General features: G+C 50.2%; 1 protein-coding gene across 1 annotated transcript; it reads left to right on the forward strand.

The window, feature by feature from the left end:
- Positions 1 to 269: 269 nt before the first annotated feature.
- LOC311422124 (neuroblastoma suppressor of tumorigenicity 1) lies at positions 270 to 17966 on the forward strand. The gene is made up of 4 exons (XM_084494848.1): positions 270 to 614; positions 11075 to 11269; positions 11494 to 11605; positions 12456 to 17966. The coding sequence occupies exons 1-4, from the start codon at positions 583 to 585 to the stop codon at positions 12708 to 12710; spliced, it is 594 nt and encodes a 197-aa protein (XP_084350974.1). The 5' UTR covers positions 270 to 582; the 3' UTR covers positions 12711 to 17966.
- The last annotated feature ends 2275 nt before the right edge of the window (positions 17967 to 20241 follow it).

The raw sequence follows: 20241 nt of genomic DNA on the forward strand, positions 1-20241 counted from the left end.
GGTGCGCTGCGGAGACTGCACAGCCCGGGGCTCGCCGGGGGAACCTGCGCTTCCCTCCTTCCTCCCCAGCACCACCCGAGGAGGGGGGAGAAGGAGGAGGAGGAAGAAGAGGAGGAGGAGGAGGTTTGGCCGCAGCCCCCCCCCCCAGCTCCGCGCTGGCTGGCGTCCCGGCGGGGCGGGCGGGCTGTGTGCGCCCTGCCGCCGGCTCTCCCCTCCCTCCTCCCCTCCCTTTCCCCTTCCCTCCCTCTCTTCTCCCTTCCCTCCTCTTCCCTCCCTCCCTCCCTCTTTTCCCCTCCTCTTCCCACCCTCCCCGCACCCAACACCCCGATTGTGCAATCGCGAGCGGCAGAGCCGGCGGCACCGCCCGGAGCCCGGCACCGGGGGAAGGGAGGGAGGAAAAAAAAAGGCAGGAGGGAGGAAAAAAAAGGAGGAGGAGGACGACGACGACGACGAGGAGGAGGAGGGAGAGAGGGAGGGAGGCCGCAGCTCCCGCCCTGCTCCTCCGGGGGCCGCGGCGCCGAGGATGCGGCAGCCGCCGGGCACCGCGGGGCTGTAGCCGCCCGCGGCCCCGCAGCCCGTGGGATGTGCCCCCCGTCGGCCGGGTGCTGCTGGTGGTGAGTACCCCTGCGAGGGGCACCGCGGTTCCCTTTCCCTCCCGGATTCCCCCCCCGGAGCGAGCGGACCTGCTTCGCTTTCCTCCCCCTCCAGCAGCAAGAGATTTTCTGCTTCGTTTTCTCGCCCTTCCTCTCCCCCCCCCCCCCCCCAACCCCGTGCGTGATTGATGGCCGGGAGGATGAGGGTATTGCCACGGGTTGGAATCAGTTGCAGATGAGGCGGACTTCGGGGGGATCTGCTGTGCAACCGTTCAGCTATTTCCACTGCCGCTGGAATAAAATAAAAGAATAGGGTATGGGGAGCTGGGGTCGCACATCTGTGGGACAGAGTCCTTCCCATCTCCTTCGGGTTTCAAACAAAAGTGGGGAGGAGAGGATGGGAAGGCGCTGCTATCGCTTAACCAGAGGACATGTAGGAGTTCAGATAGCGTAAGGGGAGGAAATTGTCCCGATGGCAAGGCGGTCAACTTTTGTTACTTGAAAAGTTTGCGCCGAGAAAGAATTTACATGGGTTTACATCCACATATCCTGCAAACAGATTTTGTACCTACTGGATTATTATGAGGGATGATATTTGATCTATCTGTACCTGTTTCTTGAATCATAAGATCATTTTTCAGTTTCTATATGTTTTTGCAGGAATTCTTATTTGTAAAATACAATAATCTCCCCATTTTATGTGGAGTGGGGATTTCTCTTTTTCTCTGAGATGTTCTGGGGACAGAACATGCTTTCACTCATTTTCAGCCTGCATTGAAGTTGTTCTGGACAATGCCTCGTGTTTTAATTTGGCTCCTAATATCATACAAGGGGATCGTCCTTTTAGAAACCTATGTTCTGCCCTTCAATCTCGCTTTTTTCTATAGGATTAACCCCATCAACTTTAAAATTCAGCCTGCGTGAAGTGTTCGTGGAGTTGGGGCACCGTAACTTTGCTGTACAGATTCTCTTGAAAAAAATCTGCACCCCACTGAAACGAGTGGGGAAGATCCTAGGATATTACGAGGCTCACATTTTCCCTTGTATTTTTAGTATCAGAACTTAACATCCTCCTTGCAATGTCGAACTGGCCAAAAATCGGCTGTACACAATGGGCACTTTTGCTTTTTGAAGACAGTTTCCCATTTCAAAAAAGGCAGCTTGCCTCAAATTTGCAAACCGCAGGATGGGAAACGGAATTTGCCTTCGGTATAAAAATCCCAAGTGTTTGCAAACAGCCCTGAGAAGTCTCCGGGCTCTTGGCTTGACCTCTCGGAGCCAAATTCCCGCTTGGGGAATTTGTGGTCTTGCAAAGAGGGTGAATGAGCTAAGCCTCCGTGAGTGCCCGGTCTCTCCGCAGTGGGGAAAGTAGCTGAGCTGGAGCAAGTTTTGGGTGCCCAGGCGGTGCAGGATTGGGCCCCAAGCCAAACTGCTTTTCAGGCAGCCGTGAAAACCTGCCACTATCGGAGTAACCGTGCTCGTGGTGTGTGTTGGCATTGCCGAGGCAGTGTGGAGCTGGTACAGTCACGGGAAGCCTGCTCGGGAAGCTCCGAGTGCTTGTTCCTCCCTGAGCCTCCCGCTGCTCCCGTTAAACTGCTAGCAATACCCTGCTGCAAAAAATTCCTCCAAAGCTGCCCGGCCTCAGAGCTCAGAGACCCCCTGCGGTAAAGTAAAGCCCCAGGGGCTCCAGCACTGCCTGGGGCAGAGAAATTGCTCAGCCACTCAGACCAGTCTGTTAAAAACCTGGGTGGCTCTCTGCATGGTCTTCTGGAGGAGGACCGGAGGGGCAGTCTGTCTGTCTGTCTGTCTGTCTGTCTGTCTCCTGCGCCTCCGATAGCACTGGTGAGAGCTGCGCCTGCCGTTTGCCCAGACCTTTGTTTCGGTTTTGCAGCCACTTGGAGCTGAGCTTTGGAAACAGCTACAGGATCAGGCCCTCGCTTCGGTCACTCGCTGAGATGTGTCTCGAGCCCTCTTCTCTGCAGAGAGGAACAGATCCTGGGCTCAGATGGCTTGGCCAGAGGGGGAAAGACCAGCAAACGCGTCGTGCTTTGATTTCACTGTGGTTACTGGGCCCAATCCTGCTGTTTTAGGAGACACTGTCTAAATGTCAAGTGTGAGGTCAGCCCCCAGTGCGTCTGGGAGTAATTGAAAATAGCAACAGGGCTGTGAGCTCTTATGTTACCCCCAAAAGCCTCTGGCTCTGGAGTGCCTCATATTTTTATCTTTTGGTGTTAGAGATTTTGCAGTCGGTACTATGGGAAATAGCGCAGGCGCTGGTTTTAATGTCATCAACGCTGAGAAGGCTGGCTCAAACAGAAATTGAAAAAGTGGGTAAAACAGCAACCCTGAAGTCAGCTGGATTTGTGCTCTTGGTTTGGCTGTGGCCAGGATATGGCCCAAGCAGGGAAACAGGAGGAAGGTTCCTGAATGTCGTGGAGAAACCCATGGCTCCAGCCGCAAACCCCATTCTGCTTCCCTCTTTCCACCTCTTGTTCTGGCAGCTTGGAACCTGATCCTGCGAGCACAGCCCTGCTGCGTAGGACACGGCTTGATTTTTTATGCAAGTTTGGTAATGAATGACTGACCAAGCCGAAAGCGAGCGTGGTTGGCATTTGAGACAACTCCCATCTCCGACTGCGAGGCGGCCTTACGCTGCGGGTGTGCGAAATGAAAAAAATAATCATCCCGGTGGCCACTATTTACTAGAACTGGTTTTATCTGGTTCCAGTTAGGCTTGTTTTGAGTAGGACGAGCGGTGCCAGATTCTGATCTCATTTGCACCAGTGGAGTCATTCAGAGGAGCCAGTCCCAGTTTACCTCACTCTAAGTGAAAGCAGAACTGGGCCTGCTGGGAGCCGCACTCCCGCGCCGCTCCCTGGGGAAATGGCTGGTGCCGGCTTGCAAATCAAACACGAGTAAACGTGAGCGACGCGCAGGACCCTTCCCAGAGGCAGCACGGGTTTCACCGCCGTCCTCGGGAATGCTGTTTTCACGGAGAAAAGAGGGGAGAGGCTGTGGCATCGGTTGCAAGGGGAAGCGGCGTGAGTGCACCAGCCTAGGGCTTGGGGAAGGTGCAGCAGGGCGAGTGGTAGCGGGTCAGCCTTTGGCTGGAGATGCTGCACAAGGGGGAGGACGGAGTCCCTTTCCATGCCAGCTGCTTGCAGGAAACACCTTCAGGGAGGGCAGCCCAGCTGAAGCTGAAAAATTGCACATTATTTTGGGGATTTCATGGGATTTTCAAAGGGTTTGGACCCACGCTTTGCACTTGGGATCCTACTGGCTTCCTGCACGGCCAGACCTCTGGCCGATGCCTCCAGATTGTGTGTGCTGAAAGCGCTGCCTGTGCCGGCTGCCTACTGCCTGCTCGGTGGCAGTGCGTGCGTGGGACGCTGTGTGGGAAACACCAGCTCGGGGGAAGCGCAGGAGGGAGCTGCGCCTCACTCAGGTCCGGGCATGCGAGCGAGGCCCCTGGCTAAAAGGCTGCAAACAGCTGTGTTTGAAAGCACCCGGATCTCGTATTATTTGCAGTACAACCTACCACGGGGGATTCTTCCAGCCAAAGCATGTCGCAGGACAATCCTTCCTCGGGTACGGGCATAGGCAGAGCCCACACGCGCTCCCTTGCTGTGGTTTTCCAGGGAATCCTGCTCCTGCTGCTCCCCAAAACTGGTTTCCTTGCCCCACAGCACAGCCCGGTCTTACCCCGCTGCTCTTTGGGGCTGCATTTTAAGCAGATGCTTGAAGAAAAAAGGGAGCAGAGGAGGGTGGTATGAGGCATGTATTCCAGTGCTTTAGGCTGATGCATTTTCCTGGCCGTGATTGTGCTTAATGCTGAAGAAATTGAGCAATTGAAATAAATTACCAGAAATTGCTTATATTACTCTTGCCTCCTCCACAGGCCATTAGCATGTCCCTTTTTCATCAGAGCTCCTTTAGGACACCGTTCTAAGCCTAAGTCCATAGGTAGCTTTCCAATGACTTTTATAGGTATAGGAGCTTGCATTTTTTTTTTTTTTATAGCTGTATAAATTGAGTTTCTCAAGTGCTCGGTGCATGGTCAAGAAGCCAGATTTAAAGTCTCAATTTAGTGAACTGTTCTGAAATTCTGGTCAAAGTGGGGAAGGGAGAGTTTAAAAACACTGCGCTGCTTTTCTCTATTTCTGCTTTATTTGTGTAAATCATCCAACTATGATTGAGTGGAAATTAATAAGTTACGGGAAGAGAAGCTGTAATACCTCCTGTCTTTGAAAGGAGCAGAGACAGACATTCACAGTGAGAAATGACACAGCTTTTATTCCATTATCAAAAGTCTTTGGGATTGATTCTTGTGCATGTTAAATATCACACATCTTCCAATGGTAGTTCCCTTTTTATTTTTTTTTGTGATTTCTTCCCAGATTTTGCAGCTCAGCAAAGCCAGACTGACGTTCTCAGTTTAGATGAGGTTTCTGTGTTCAGTTAAGCGCTCATCTATCTTGCTGTCCTGAAGATTTACCTCTAGACATTTTCAGTGCATAGTTCTCTTCCCTCCCTCCTGGCGATATTATCATGACGTCGACCAAATTAGTTTATGATATTACTGGCACAACAGTGAAGCCGCCTAAAGAATCCTGTACTTTGTTTTAAATTTTAAAATGTAGAGATATCAAAGTTTTAACTAAATGGAAAAGAAAAGAAAAGAAAAAGAAAAGAAAAGAAGAGAAGAGAAGAGAAGAGAGAAGAGAAGAGAAGAGAAGAGAAGAGAAGAGAAGAGAAGAGAAGAGAAGAGAAGAGAAGAGAAGAGAAGAGAAGAGGAGAGGAGAGGAGAGGAGAGGAGAGGAGAGGAGAAGAGAAGAGAAGAGAAGAGAAGAGAAGAGAAGAGAAGAGAAGAGAAGAGAAGAGAAGAGAAGAGAAGAGAAGAGAAGAGAAGAGAAGAGAAGAGAAGAGAAGAGAAGAGAAGAGAAGAGAAGAGAAGAGAAGAGAAGAGAAGAGAAGAGAAGAGAAGAGAAGAGAAGAGAAGAGAAGAGAAGAGAAGAGAAGAGAAGAGAAGAGAAGAGAAGAGAAGAGAAGAGAAGAGAAGAGAAGAGAAGAGAAAAGAAAAGAAAAGAAAAAAGAAAGGAGAAAGGAAAAGAAAGGAGAAGGAAAGAAAAGGAAAGGGGGGGGAATTAAAGGGAAAGTGTTGAATCACTTGTTTTGATTTTTTTTTCACAGAAACCTTTCAGGTTTTCCCAGTTCAGATTTTAACTTCTCCTACTAAGGCTGGCCTAAAATATTTTTCGTTCTGCTTAAGCAAATATTATTTGAGTTGAGATTCCTATGAGGCAATTCCCGGCAGTGTGCAGAAGTTACTGTACAGACAAAATCCTGTGTCAGTGGAGAGCCACACGGGCTCTTTCTGGGACTGATACATGCTTCTTCCCACTTGTCACCAAATCAGAGACTTCATGTGGCTTTGCTTCCTTTTAGGTGCTAGATAATCTCTTGCCTTTTTTAGAAGCGTAGTCTTGCGCACTTTAAAATGTCTTGCTCACAAGTATCTTAGTGGGACTTTGGGGATTTGAGTACATCTGAAAATCAGGCCCTGATGTTTAATTACCAAAGAAGAGAGCAAGCTCCTGGAACAACCCAGTCTGGACAGATCTCCCAGGAGAGCTCCTGCTTATTCTTCTCCTGCAGACCAAAGGGGCTGAGGAAAGAAGTGTATTGCCTTTAGAAAAGCAGTTGCTGGTTTTGAGAGTCAGTTTGAAAAACCAAACAAGCCCGAAGAAAGGAGAAACTGCAAGATAAACCTCTCTGATGAGCAGGGACAGCCAGATCAGCACAGTGGTCAGCTGGCCTTCCTCTGCTTTCCCACTCCCTCTGCAGCCATCAGTTCACCCGGTGTAAGGTGGTCCCTGCCCCTGGTGTTACAGGCAGGGGAACTGAGGCACGGAGATGCTCGTTGAGAGACCGATTCTTGGGTCTTCCTCTTCACCCAGCAGCTTTTCCCTGCGAAATGGCGCAAACAACTTATAGAAGGACCCGGTACCACTGTGATTCACGGGGGTCTCAAGTCTTCTGTCTAACACCGACTTGGTGTTGTTCTTGGCAGCTCGAGAGCCAGGCTGGGTGGGAAGTGGCTCCGTCAGGCAGGACAGCTGTGGGGCTTCTGTCCAGGGAGCAGGAGAGGAAGGTGGAGGTCCCAGCTCTGATCCAGACCAGGGACCAAAACCTTCCCCATGTCCATCTCTCATGAGTGCCTGGCTGGTGGAGCAGGCCATGAAATAGCAAACAGCTGTAGAGAGCATGGATTTGGACTGGTGTCTCAGGCATCTCATGCAAAGACTTGAGTCACTGAGTTAGACACTGAGGTAAAGCCACTTCCCTGCTCTGTACCTCATTTTCCTTAGCTACAGTATGGAGCTGACACTCTCTGTGCTGTATCTGTGGGCTTTGAGCCTTAGCTAAGCAATATTTATGAAGCTTAGGGGTTTCTTGTCTCGCAGAACCTGCGATGCTGCATGTGTGGCCATGAGCACAACATACCCGTGTATATATTTTTATGTATTTGGCAAAATTGCAAGATCCTGGATAAGAAAAATACATATAAATATATTAAACTACTCATGAAATGTTCCCCGTTTCCACCTGCAGGCTTGTCTTGTATTATAGTGTAAACTTCCCTCTGGAAAAAGAGGGTAAAACTGATTAGATCTGTTTTATTTTCCTCCAGAAGTGTTTGTTTTCCAAGTGGCTGGAAACAGCTGTGGGCTGGATGGTGGGAACGAGGTCTTGGAGGTAATTCCCGTGATTGTCCTCTGGCCGACAGTACAACGTAGATTTTCCCAGGCATCGTCGGCGACTGTCCTTGCAGGACTCTGAGTGTCCCCGGGGCTGCTGGCACTGGAGCTGACACCAAACGTCTGCCACCAGGCCTCAGAGCTGTGCTGATGGGAGGCTCAGCTGGCAGCACGTCCCCTGCCACAATCTCCAGAACTTGGAGGGACGTGAAGCTAGCAGCTGAGACCTCTCAGCCACGGACATTTTGCTCCTTGAGCTCCACGGGCACAGGGACAGGCTGGAAAAGGGCTCAGGGGCCGCTCACTGCAGGGCTGCAGCTGTGTACGTGTTGTTTGTCTCTGGAGTCTGGGATGTGCCAGGCTCCAGGGCTGAGTCATTTGCCTTCTCCTTCATCTGGGAAAGGACTCGGGGCCATGATAGGAGTGTTTTTTTTTTTCTTTTTGTTTGTTTTTCTGGATGCAGCCCTATTGGGTGGTGAATGACACCGATGCGTGGCCTGAGAAAGGTGAAGCACGTGGCATCTTCCAGCTCCAGGGGAGACCCAGGTAGCTATCCCCTGTTAGGGGCCTGACACTGAGCCAGAATAGCCCCAGGAACTGCTGGGGACAGGACACTGGAGGAAGCTGCGGTGTAGGTCGAGCAGAGCAAAGATAGGACACCCTTGGGGACGATAGGCCTGCCGGAACTGAGCTGAACTTTCTGCTTGAAAAGCTTTGACTAGCCAGAAAAAAAAAATAAAAAAAAAATGCCCTGGGGCGAGGAGAAAGAAGCTCCTGTGTGTGGGGAAGTGCTCACTCCCACCTGCAGGTCGGGGCTGGGGTCAGCACCGGGGAGCACACACTTGTTCCTTGAGGAGCCGCAACATGTAATTTAGCTTGTCATGGAGGAATGTGCTCAATGCCTTTATTTAATCAGGAGTTTGCAAACCTGCTCGGGTGCCTCATCTTCCTTTTTCCTTCCCCTTCCCAGCCAGGGGGGAAGAAGGAATATGGTGCTTTTGTCTCCTGCCCTGTGGCTGCTGTCAGATGAATGGTTTTAGCAGTGCTCTGTTCACATGACTGGTTCGAACTATGCCAGAGAACACGCCGCAGTCGCGAGCAGGCTGTTTCCAGCCCCAGCTCCCTCCCAAATTCAGCTGCATCAGATGTTTTCCTAGGCACTGGCGTAAACCTCGTTACTTACTAGAAATGTGGGCCTGCGGGTTCCAGGGCATTCTTAGGAGAAGGAAAACACCACGCGGATGTGGCCTGTTAACAGCCTGAGATCAGTGAGAGTTTGCAGGGCTCAGCCACACGGTACCCTGGTGATTGCTCCAGCCCTGCCATGGTGCCCCGTGCTCCTGCAGCCCCTCTGCAAACCAAACCAGCTCCGTGATGCTGGGGGCCCCAATTACAAGACATCCCTGCTCAGGAAAGGGCTTAAGCATATGTTTAAGTGCTTTCCTGAATCTAGGCCAGGGCCGGCGCCTTAGCAGAGCACAGCCTCACCCATCTTCTTGATATCAGAGACAGGAGCCTGGATGCTCTGGGATGATCCTTTCTGCCTCAGTGCCTGCTGACCAGGGCTGCAGCACATTTCTGCTGAGCATCTCCCTCCAGGGGAAGAAAGGTCCCAGGGAAGCGGGGCTGTCAGAGCCGCTCGGCTCTTTGCCACCGGGTATAGCTGCAGAGGAACCTGGGAAAGAAAACAGCCACCACCTTCTTTGGAAGGAAGGAAATTGCTCTCTAATTGGGCATGTGGAAGTGAACTTGTGTGCTGACTCCTGAGGAATTTCATCTCTTCCCCAGGGGGTTTGCAATTGCTGTTTGGGTCACATCCCAGCTCTGATCTCAGCCTTGTCTTTGGGAGTGGTATTCCTCAGCACAGAGCTGCTGGCATTTGAGGAATGAGTGATGCTCATTTCAGCAAACCAAACAAACCAAGTGTGTATGCAGCTTTGCTGTGTAATTCTTAGCAGAAATTGCAGAATTTCCCTACTGAAATGGAAAAAATTCGCAGGGAACAGAAAGGAGCCCTAAGAATTGTCTGTGGGACAAATGTATCAAACCACACTGCTCTCATTAACAACAATATAAGTTCAGGGGCTAAAGCCCTCTGCTTGTCTCCAAACAAAACTTGCAAAGCATGCTTTGTGTGGGTATTCTCACCAGGGATCTGTGGGATTCACATGAACAAGTGCCGGGGCTGCATCTGAGGGTTAGGAAGCCAGGCCAGTAAAGGTGGTTGTGCATTATGCCAGTGGGGTTCCCTTACAGTCAGGAAATAAGTTAGCAGAACCCCTGACCTGATTCCTTCAGAAATCGGGGGACTAGAGAGGAGGGATGCCCTTTGCTTTCCTGTGTTGGGATGGAAGGTAGGGAAGCATTTCTCTCCTGCGGCCCTCATGAAGAGCACTTCTTGCTTCAGGCCCAGGAGGTTGGGCTCAGTGGAGGGAGTGAGAGGGAAAAACGCTTTCTCCCGTAGTGACCTTAAAGCACCTCAGCTGAGTTGCAAGAGTTCATTAGCAGGCCAGCCAGCCCAAGGGTCCAGATGAGCACGGTGGTCCTCTGGCCAAGGAGGCAGCAGTGACAGACGGATGAAGCAACTGGGGAACGCCCGGCTGGGAGTGCCCTGTGCGGAGCTGCCCCTGACACCCGTGTCTGATAAACAAGGCATTTTTCCTCTCCATTATAGGGCTGGGCCCAGGAGCTGTGGGAGTCAACAGGAATCATTCCAGTGTGGGCTTTTTGTGGGCTTTGGATCTTTGTCTGGTTAAACAAATAGAAGGAAAAATTAAATAACACGGTTCTAACAAATATTTTCGGAAGTATAAATGTCTGCCTTTCACTGTGACTTGATCCAAACCCCACAAAGGAAAAAAAAAAATCCCTATTTCTGTGATGCTTTTCCATGTGCCTTTCCCCAGTGATTGGGAGTGTTAATGCAGGCACCTTGGCTCGAGAATACAGCTGGCCTGCAAGGAAACCCTGTGTGGGATTTCTCTGGGGTGGTAAGTAACCTCCTTGGCCGACCACCTTTGCGAGTGAGGTTTATGCTTGGTGTTGGAAGGACCCCTTCTTGTTTGCAAACTGAGTTCCTGTCCTCAGAGTAACGGTTCGACAGCCTTGCTGCTGAATTGGAATGGCTCTATAAAAATAAATGATGTATTGGTCATTTCTGTGGTTTCCTGCCTCTGGAGAGAGGTTTCCACATTTCCCTGCTTGCTGCTGCCTTGCAGCGACACCTGCTGCACGCTGTGAGGAGAAGAACGATTTTCTTTCCTGTGAAAGCAGTCTTTTTTTTCTGGGAAGGCTTGCAGCAAGGACAGCTTTGGTTTTTAAGGTGGGAGAAAAGGAAGTGGGGAGGTCCGCACCTTCCTCAAATACAAACATTTCTGTGGTCCGTGACTTTTCCAACCTGGCACGGCCTGTGGTGGTGATGCTTTTGTTTTGGAAACTTCTTCCAGCCCAGTCTTGGGTAAGAAATGGTGAAAAGCCTGCTGTTACTCCTGGCACAAGGCTCAGGAGAGGTAATGCAGGCATCTGCCTCAGCCCCAGAGCTGGTTTTGAACAAGGGAGATGCAGACCAGCGTGTCTTGCTCCCTGTGCTGGGGAGGGAGATGTGTGTACCAACGCACTGGGAGGATGTCCCTGTGTGTAACCCAGCCAGGAACTGTCACAAGGTCAGAGAAATGGGCTGGCTTGCCCATTCCCCTTCCTGCTAATGCTTTCCTCTGACTTCAGCTGTAGGTTTTCATCAGAGCTGGCCATGATGCTACGGTTTGTGGTTGGTGCCCTCTTCCCAGCGCTGCTTCTGGCTGCACCGCCCCCCATAAACAAGCTTGCCCTCTTCCCAGACAAGAGTGCTTGGTGCGAGGCGAAGAACATCACCCAGATCGTGGGGCACAGCGGCTGCGAGTCCAAGTCCATCCAGAACAGGTATGGCTCCACTCTCGGCACAGTGCTGGAAACAGCTGGTTTTCATTTGCTGATGATTTGCCATCATCGCTGTGGGGACTGTCACTCACACGGGAAGCCAAGCATGTTCTGCCTCTGCCCTCATGCTTTCTGCCTGTTTCAGCAGAAAGTCAGATCTCTTTCTGCCTTTGTTGGGAAGAGCAGGCACCTACCCTGAGCCCTCATCCCTCCTCTTGTCTTCACAGGGCCTGCCTGGGACAGTGTTTCAGCTACAGCGTCCCTAACACCTTCCCTCAGTCCACAGAGTCCCTGGTTCACTGCGACTCCTGCATGCCAGCCCAGTCCATGTGGGAAATTGTGAGTATCTGTGCCTGCCCCATGGTCTTTTATGCTCCTTCTTGCTCAGGGGTTCTGAGGTCTGCTCTGCCACCACTTTGGGACCAGTCATTCTCCTTCCCTGAGGTTTTTTTGCTTGTAGTTTCCTTCCACGGTATCTCTCAGGTGACTCTCCCCTTCCTTGAGATGCCTGGGTGGAAGGGGCTGTTGGAAGCAATGTGGCTGCTGTGATGAATGGTGCATTTGTCACTGTTTGCAGAAGCTTCTGCCGTCAGTCCCTGCACTATTCAACCCTTGTGCCTCTTCTCTCCACCACTCCCTTTGTCGCCTCCCCTCACTTGGGAGTTTTTACCTTCTAGGCTGTCCAGAAGTGCTTCCCACAGTCCATCTGCCAGTCACCCTCAGACATCCCAGCATCTCTGCACATCTCATGCCATTGTTGATCCTGGAAGGGTCATAAACCCTGCTTCTGGGGCAGGCCCAGGCACCCAGGGCTTCAGTTCTCTGCTTTGCTTTTGACTTTGGGCAGATGGCTTTGGCCAACTTAGCTGCGATAATTCAGCAATGTGTCTTCTGGGTGGCCTTTGCAGCTACTGCTGCTATTTCTGTGCCAGTTGTGCCTGGGAGCAGTGTCCCACTTGAGTCATTTCATTTCCTGGATGGTAAAATGGGTCTGTGCAGCTTGTGATCTGTGAGACATTCCCAGAGCACCCTTGCCTTGCAGACTGACCATGGAGGCTTATTTGGGTAGCAAGCCATCGCTTCTGCCTTAAAACACCCCGAGTCTGCAGGGCACGGTGTGGCTCAGGATTGCCACCGGGGTGTCAAGCCTGTGCACTCAGGCTTGCTGCCTCCTCATCCCTCTCTCCAGGTGACACTGGACTGCCCAGGCAATGACGAAATCCCCAGGGTTGACAAGCTGGTGGAGAAGATACTTCACTGTAGCTGCCAGGCTTGTGGCAAGGAGCCAAGCCACGAGGGAGCCCTGTTCAACGTCTACCTGAACACAGAGGAGAACATGCCTGCGGAGGGCCCCAGCCCCCATCACTATGCCCACCACCAACAGGAGGTGGAAGAACCTCCTGCTTCCAGCCACCACCACCACGAGGAGGAGGGCGACGAGTAACCTGGCCCTCACAGACTGTCCTTGCAGCTGGCAGCGCGGGCAGGGGGTGCGTGCGAGGGAGAGGGCCAGGGTTTGGGGAGGGAGGGGGGTGGTGGAGTCTTTCCTGTCTAATAGCTACCCTCACGCTTTGCTCTCCACAACACCCCAGGGCCGGAGGAACCTTCTGGGGCACAAGCAGGGCTGAGGTGCAGGCGTGGGGCTGGAGCTGCAGGGTGAGAGAGGAGGGCTGGGGGGGTTCTGACACAAAACTACTTGCACATAATAGTAATAATAAATTGAGAGGACCGGGGACCCCGGCAGAGGGGGCATTGGCTGAGAGCAGGAGCTGAGCTGGGCTCTCCAGGCGCTGTCTGCAGGATCCTGAACCTGCTGTGGTGCCCTCGCTGAGTTTTCTGGGTTTTTCTATTGCAAATGGCTCTTGCCTGAGGTGGAGGAAGAAGGGATGCAGCTTCTCCACAACCCCAAGTGAGAGGCACATCTCTCTTGGGGCACGCAGGATGGGGGTGTCCCTTCTTCCTCCCACCTCCCCTGCCTGCCGAGGGACACCTGGGCACAGCAGGGAAGTGCTGTTCCTCCTGGCACTTGCTGGGTCTTAATTCAATCCCAGTGCCTTTGTGTTAGGAAGCTTGTAGGGAGTATTTTTTTTTTCCCCTGGATTTGCCTCTGGGGCTGTGTGTGAAATTGCTGGGAACTGTGGTGGTGAGAACCCTTTCCTTGCTGGTCCTCAGGGTCACCACGTAGCTCACAGGGACGAGGGAGCTACATCGTGCCATGGGCACTGGGGCTTCACATTTTGTGGCCTGTGCTGGGGTGGTCTGGTGGGAGCCAGCCCCTCTTCCCCCTTTCCCTGCTGCACTTTAATTGTGGTGGAGGGAGAAAGGGGACGAGTCCCGGGATGCTGGTGTACCCTCACAGGGGACTGCTGTGGACCCTGCTGCAGATGCAGGTCTGGGGAGGCTCAGGGTGGGGGAATGGCCCTGGGCCCCTCCTGCTACCCCTTTCTCTGTTGTATAAAGCTAATTTCTTTGGCACTGTCCTGACAAAAGCTTCCAAAGCTTGTAATCGATGCGCCCCCCTCCTTTTTACAAGTTTTTTTTTTTTTTTTCTTAAATAAATTAGTTCTGACTTCCATTTCTCAGTATTCTGATGGCTGTCTGGTTTTTGGCAGTAGGATCTTCAGTGCTGATGGGGGAGAGGCTGTTTATACCCAGACACCGAACCAGAGATCAGTGCAGGAGGGTGCAGGGCATGGGAAAGCCATGGTTCCCTTCAACTTTCTGCTGTGTTCAATTTAGGAGGAGGAGGGAGAGCTGCTAAAAGGAAAACCAACCCCAAGGATGCAGCATCTGGGCCCCATGTGGGAGTGGGGACTGCGCAGCAGCTGCTGCCCAGGCCTGGCCATACTCAAGTGCCCCTGTCTGGAGACTGGGTCCCACTCCTATAGGTACTGCGTGGGGTCTCTGCAGGGTTGTGCAAACCTTCATCAGTTCTGTTGCCACTAGGTGACCCTTGATCCAGCGTTTCGTGGCCTCCAGGACTGCTTCTGGACTGAAGGAATGTGAGCTTGGACATGGACTTTGTGATTGAGGAGGGAATCCAGGTACCTTGGCTGGAAAGCAGTGAGCTATTTTCAAGGGTGTTTGCATCAAGCATTCCCTGGGCAAGGCAGAGTCCTTGCAAACCTCCAGTCTGGCCACCAAGTGTCATGCCCTCAGAAACGAGCAGATAATGCTCCCTTTCCTGAACATAACTGTGAGGGATGGTCCCATCTGTTCCTGGAGGGGCTATGCCATACCAGTGGGTGGCTCTTAGTGCCTTTTATTGCCCCTCTCTTTAAGGCCCAAGCTCTGTTCACATTTGGAGACCATCTCTCTGGGTACTGGAGTGGGAAAGGGTCTGCAGAATCTGTATTAAGGTAGGAATTGCCACAATAAAAGGGATGGACTGAAAAAGAAAGACCCTGGCAAGGATGGAGATACCTTTTTCATCAAGGTAATGTTTTTAGGCTGTGTAGTGTCCTCCTAAGGAAGGGAGCTTTGTTGAAGAGCCAGGAGGCAGGAAAAGATGGAGAAACCCATGCTGTCACCAGCTGCAGGGAGACCACAACTGCATGTGAGATTTTAATTGCTGGAATGGGTGCAGCATGCCCCAGTGCTCCAGGAAGCACCTCTGCCCAGGTGTATTGAGTGTGTATGCTCTGCCCCTGGACACCTGCAAATACGGCCAGGGAAATTTGGTTCGGAGCATCCAAGGAAAAGGTCCAAGGAAAGAAAATGAATGCAGGAGCTGTACATGGGCTCCCAGGAGAACTCATCCTGGTACAAGCGAGGGCAGCTGCTTCCAGCATGCTCTAGAGGCCTACCAATGCACTCCAGGGTGTGCTAGAAACATCCTCCTGCACCCTAGAGGCCTCCTAGGGTTGCTTCCTGTTATCTACTGCCTCCTGGAGGCCTCACAAAGCTCTCCAGAACCATCTAGGGCACACTGGAGGAGTCCAGTGGCCCTCCGCTCCATTCTGGATCCTCTGCAGGTCTACCAGGGCCACACAGTGACCTTCAGCTCCTCCTGGGGTACTCCGTCACAGGAGTACTCACAGTGGAGTACACTGGGATGGCTGTAAGATACTGTAGAGAGCACTGGAGAGTCCCTTGAGGCCTTTAGAGGTGCTAGAGTACACTGCAAGGCCCTGCGATGCCTCCAGAAGGTCTTAGAGCACTGGAGGGCCACAGGAGGCCTGGAGGCTGCACTGAGAGCCAAGCCCCAGACCCATGTGCCACTGCTTCGCTCACCTAACATGCCAAATAGATGCATCACGCTCTGCCTCTCTTGCACTTTGAGCATCTCTGGCATTTTAGGAACTGGAACTGTTGGCATCTGGTGTGACACAGGAACATGGCAGGAGATGCACACTGTCACAAGGTGCTTGCCAAGCCTGCCTGCCAGGCAAAACAGACCAACAAAACCAACTGACCAGCTCATGGCCCAGAGTGGCATCCACTCACACTCATGCCTTACTCAAATTTCCAGCTTAGTCCATGCCTGTGACCTGGGCTACAAGGAACATATCTCTGATGGACATCTAAACAGTACAGCTCCTTGCAGGGGATTCAAGCACAGACCAGAGACAGAAAAACAAAAACACACAAACACCCTCAGGTCCACAAACACCAACAGGACATGAATGCACAGCAGTCCCAGCAGGGGTAGTCACAGAATTATCTTTTACAGCTGAAAAAGGTGATCCTGCTCAGTCTCTTGGTAATACTGCACCTATATGGTCAAGCCCCTTGCAGTACATACCAAAGCTCTCTGTGAATCCTCTGGTGAGTTACACAAATGGCTTGATATATCTGGAGATTAAAATATAACCCAGAAACAGAAGTGTACTGCACTGTGTCCCAAAAACAAGTTAGCCAGCAACCTCTGCTAAATATCTCACTATTAAAGGAATTCCAAGCACTTAAAATCTAAAAGGCTACAAGGTCAAAAGACTCTACAGCCAGCAAAACAGCAGGAAGAAGTTCTAAAAATAACAAATTGTCCCTAACTTGGAAAAAGTCTACACCTTACCTGCCTACTGCTACTGTTTTCAGATACATACTGGCACAGGGAACTTGGATGATACATTTCCCCTAAACCCTGCTCCATCACTTTACCACCAAGATTGTAACTTTGATAATATATGATGCACAGGGGAAGGCATATGGGCACATTCACAGTGAGCCCTGTAATTCTGCAAAAATCATAAGGGTCCTAGAATCACAGGGCAAACACGCACAGTAACATCATCTTCCTATCCATAAACATGCTATAAAAATTACTCACCTGAAGAAGAGCTGCTTGCAATACAGGCACCTACAACTTATACAGATTGCTTTACTCTAAAAGACCCTACCAGCTGTTACCTCAAAAAGACATGCTTACCTCTTTGGAAATGCATCAGCCCATAGACTCTGACTCACCTAAGGAACCCTACAATTGGCTGAAGGAAAAACAAAGCACTTACCACCACCCCCCAACAAAGCAGCTCAGCTAGAAAGAGCACTCTGATGGGACACCTGCAGCTTATATACCATCAGACCCCACCTGGCACCCAACCAATCACCTGGGAAAAGGAGGGGCAAGGAAAACAAACAAACAAATAAATAAAAGAAATCAAGCAGGATGAGCAGCAGCTGTGTTGTTTTTGTTTATCTGGCTCAGCTCAACAGTGTGCAAAGCACAACACAGAGGACTGGGTTATTTCTAGAAGCAACAATTCCTGTGCTTTTGCTTCAGCTTTGAATACTGAAAGGACACTATGATCAAGCAAGTAGCTGAAACTATTTCAACTGGAATTAGCTCAAACCTTTCTTCCCATAGGCAAAAATAATTTAGGAGCACAACAGATTACATGCCAAAAAACAAACAAACAAACAAAAAATTCAGTGTAATAACATGACTCACAGGAGAAATTAGGCACTTGAGTAGGCTATCTGAAAACCAAAAGGCTATGCTGATGGGTCAAAACACACTACAAGACACTGAAACCTGGCCTTCTGCTGCACAGACTTAAAAACTAATGTCACACTCACCACGGCAGTACCCACCCAGTGCCCTCTAGCTCCCACAGAAAGCCTCCCACTGACCCCCAGTTCCTCTGGGATGCCCAAGAGACCTCCCAGGGCACTCCAGGATGCCCTAAGAGCCTCTTCTTAAACCCTATAGGCAAAATACGGACTGTTCCTGGAACCCTGTGGCCTCTGAAGGCCTCTCAGGGCTCTCTAGCACACTCTTGGGCACATTGCAGGCCTCCTGTGGTCCTCCCCTGCACTCTAGATCCTCCACAGGTCAACCAGGGCCACCCAGTTCCCACTAGCTCCCCCAGAAAGCCTCCCAGTGACCCCCAGTTTCCTGTAGGATGCCCCAGAGGCCTCCCAGGGCACAGTGGGATGCCCTACTAGCCTCTTGAACCCTAGAGGCAAAATAAGGACTCTTCCTGGTAGAGATGTTGCTCTGAGGCCAGTCCTAGTCCAGCCTGGTTTCTCACACAGTGAAAGCGTCTTCAGAATGAGAGGATTGTCAAGGCAAGGGGATGAAAATTCACTGAACAAACCTTAACATGACAGATATAATCGAAAGCTGCATGGAGTGGAGGGACTGAGGTCTGCCTTTATTGGGAACTCACTACTACTATGTAATAATTTTAGAATCAAGGGAGGAGCTCTGAGGACAGAAAAGATATTTCATTTTAAATAAAATGGACTGTAAAAAGAATATCTGTCTCACTTGCATGTATTCTCCACCCTGCAGTTGCTCAATGGCTTGTTCATAGTGGATCTGCAGTCCTGCCTGTTCTCTCACCACTCTGTGTGGAAGACTGGGTGCGTTAGGGGTTGCATGCATGGGGACTGCTGGCAGGTTATACTGTTCAGCAGCATGACTTGGCACAAACACTGAGAGCCAAACATAAAGGTGAAAAGGTGGCAGTCACCTTCTGCTGGTCCTGACATCTGTAACTTTGGGTTTACTAATGCATCCTCTTGCAAAAATGTCTTGAGGGTTTTTACACATCTCGCCCAGGAGATGGCAGAAGAGTCCTAATGATAGCAAATACCAATTATCACCAGCTGTCATTTTGCCGGATGACAGATGTTTAAGCAGAAGGAAAGAATTAGGGATTTGTTGATGTATGATACAAATGATCGAAACCTTACAGATTTACAACCAAGACTTTTCAAGCTGCCTGTAAATTTATGCCCTCTTGCCATGCCTATAGTGATGTGTTGTGGCTTGATTTCATGTCATACGTCCCTCTTGCTGAAGCAAAGTGAAGTCAGTTGTAATACATCATCAGCTAGGAGCAAAGGATGTTTTAAAGGGCTGTCTTGTCAGGAAGATTTTAGGTCAGGAGTGATGTCGTGACAGTAGCAGTTTTTATCTTAGCACTCAGACTGCAGACTGGATTCCTCAAAATGAGGCAAAAATAATCATGTATTTAACAAGTTTGTGGGTGGGAGATGGCAGAATCTGGAACTGAGAGAGCCACAATGCAATAGAGTTTAGACAGAGCTCCTGCACTGAGCTGCATGAAAATCTCTACTAACCCTGTAATGTGTATGTCAGGAAGCGGTGTTCCAGGTGACAACGCTGGCACAAAGTACTTTGGACTGTCACAGAGTGAGTAGGAACTGCTCCAGTTAAGGACTGACACCTGCTAAAATGGGGCAACTATCTTGTAGTCAGACATTGCATCTTTTGAGCTCAAAGCCTGGAGAGCACTCTTGTGTCAGGCATGCCATGACACAGATTAGGCACCTCTCTAGGAAATGCCATGATAGTGCAACAAAATTGTCTGCAGCCTTATTTCTGGTCATGATCATGCATGACTGCAGTGAGAACTTGCATTGAGCTTACTGTTGTTGCAATAGCCCAGATTAAATACTTGCATATATGAGGATGTACAAGGTATGAAATGTGATCACTTACAAAGTCCAGAGGAAACCAATACAGTAGCAACCAAGACTGACTGTAAGGCAAAGCTTACATAATTCCATTTGTTTACCAACAAACTGAAATTGTCTGAAAAAAAAAAGGCAGGGAACTGAGTTTGCCAATCAAATTTATAGGCCTTCAGTGATGGTCTCTCTACTCAAAACTAAAGTTGAAAAACTACACACAGAATAAAATCAGGGAGAGACAAAAAGAGAGATGAGAAGCAGGTTGATTTATTTTTTCATCCTTATTAAGACACATCCACTTGCAAGACTGAACAAACGTGAGCATGTCGTCAATCTGCAAGAGGATCCAGCTTCATACAAGTACCTGTGATGGTATGGAAAATGATGAAGTCTGAAAAGTCTTTGATTGTGCTAGTATGCCTTCCCTTTTGCACTTCCTCCAGGATTTCCATGCTGTACAGTCATTACCATACTTCACAGTTAGGCTATTTATATTAAGGTAACAGTTACCTTGCTCTTACTCTCTATTTTTTTTCCCTTTTCTTTTTCTTTTTTCTTTATTTTAGGCTCCAGTTACAGCTGCAATCACAATATTCTGAACTTGGAGCAGGACTGCAGTATCCATAACTCCTCAGTCAGTGGTACTTTCCCTCTCTTGAACTCATGGTGCCTGACTCCATCCCCCTAGTGGCTATTAATGACATGTCATCCATCATGACTGCCTTGGCACTGTGTGGGCACAAGAAAGGAGAGGAGAATATACCTGTTGCCTTGAAGAATGCTTATAAATGCACCTGTCCTAAATGTAGTGCTCCCAGGTTAATGCATTTTCAACTACCATCCTCACTTAAATGTGAATAAACACAATGGATATGTGTCCACAGATACCCTGCCCAAAATACTCATAAAGATTCCCATGCACTCCTGTATGTAAGTGCCACACTCAGACACTTGCCTGTGTACTGAGACAGTAACAAACCTGACTCCAGCTGGAATATACTAGAATGTATTCATATGACCCAGCTCACAGGAGTGTGCTTCAACTTCTATAATTAAGTGCTATAATATCCTTAGTGTGACCCCAACTTTTG

Source organism: Aythya ferina, assembly GCF_964211825.1.
Source record: "Aythya ferina genome assembly, chromosome: 21".
In the NCBI taxonomy this organism is placed as follows: domain Eukaryota; kingdom Metazoa; phylum Chordata; class Aves; order Anseriformes; family Anatidae; genus Aythya; species Aythya ferina.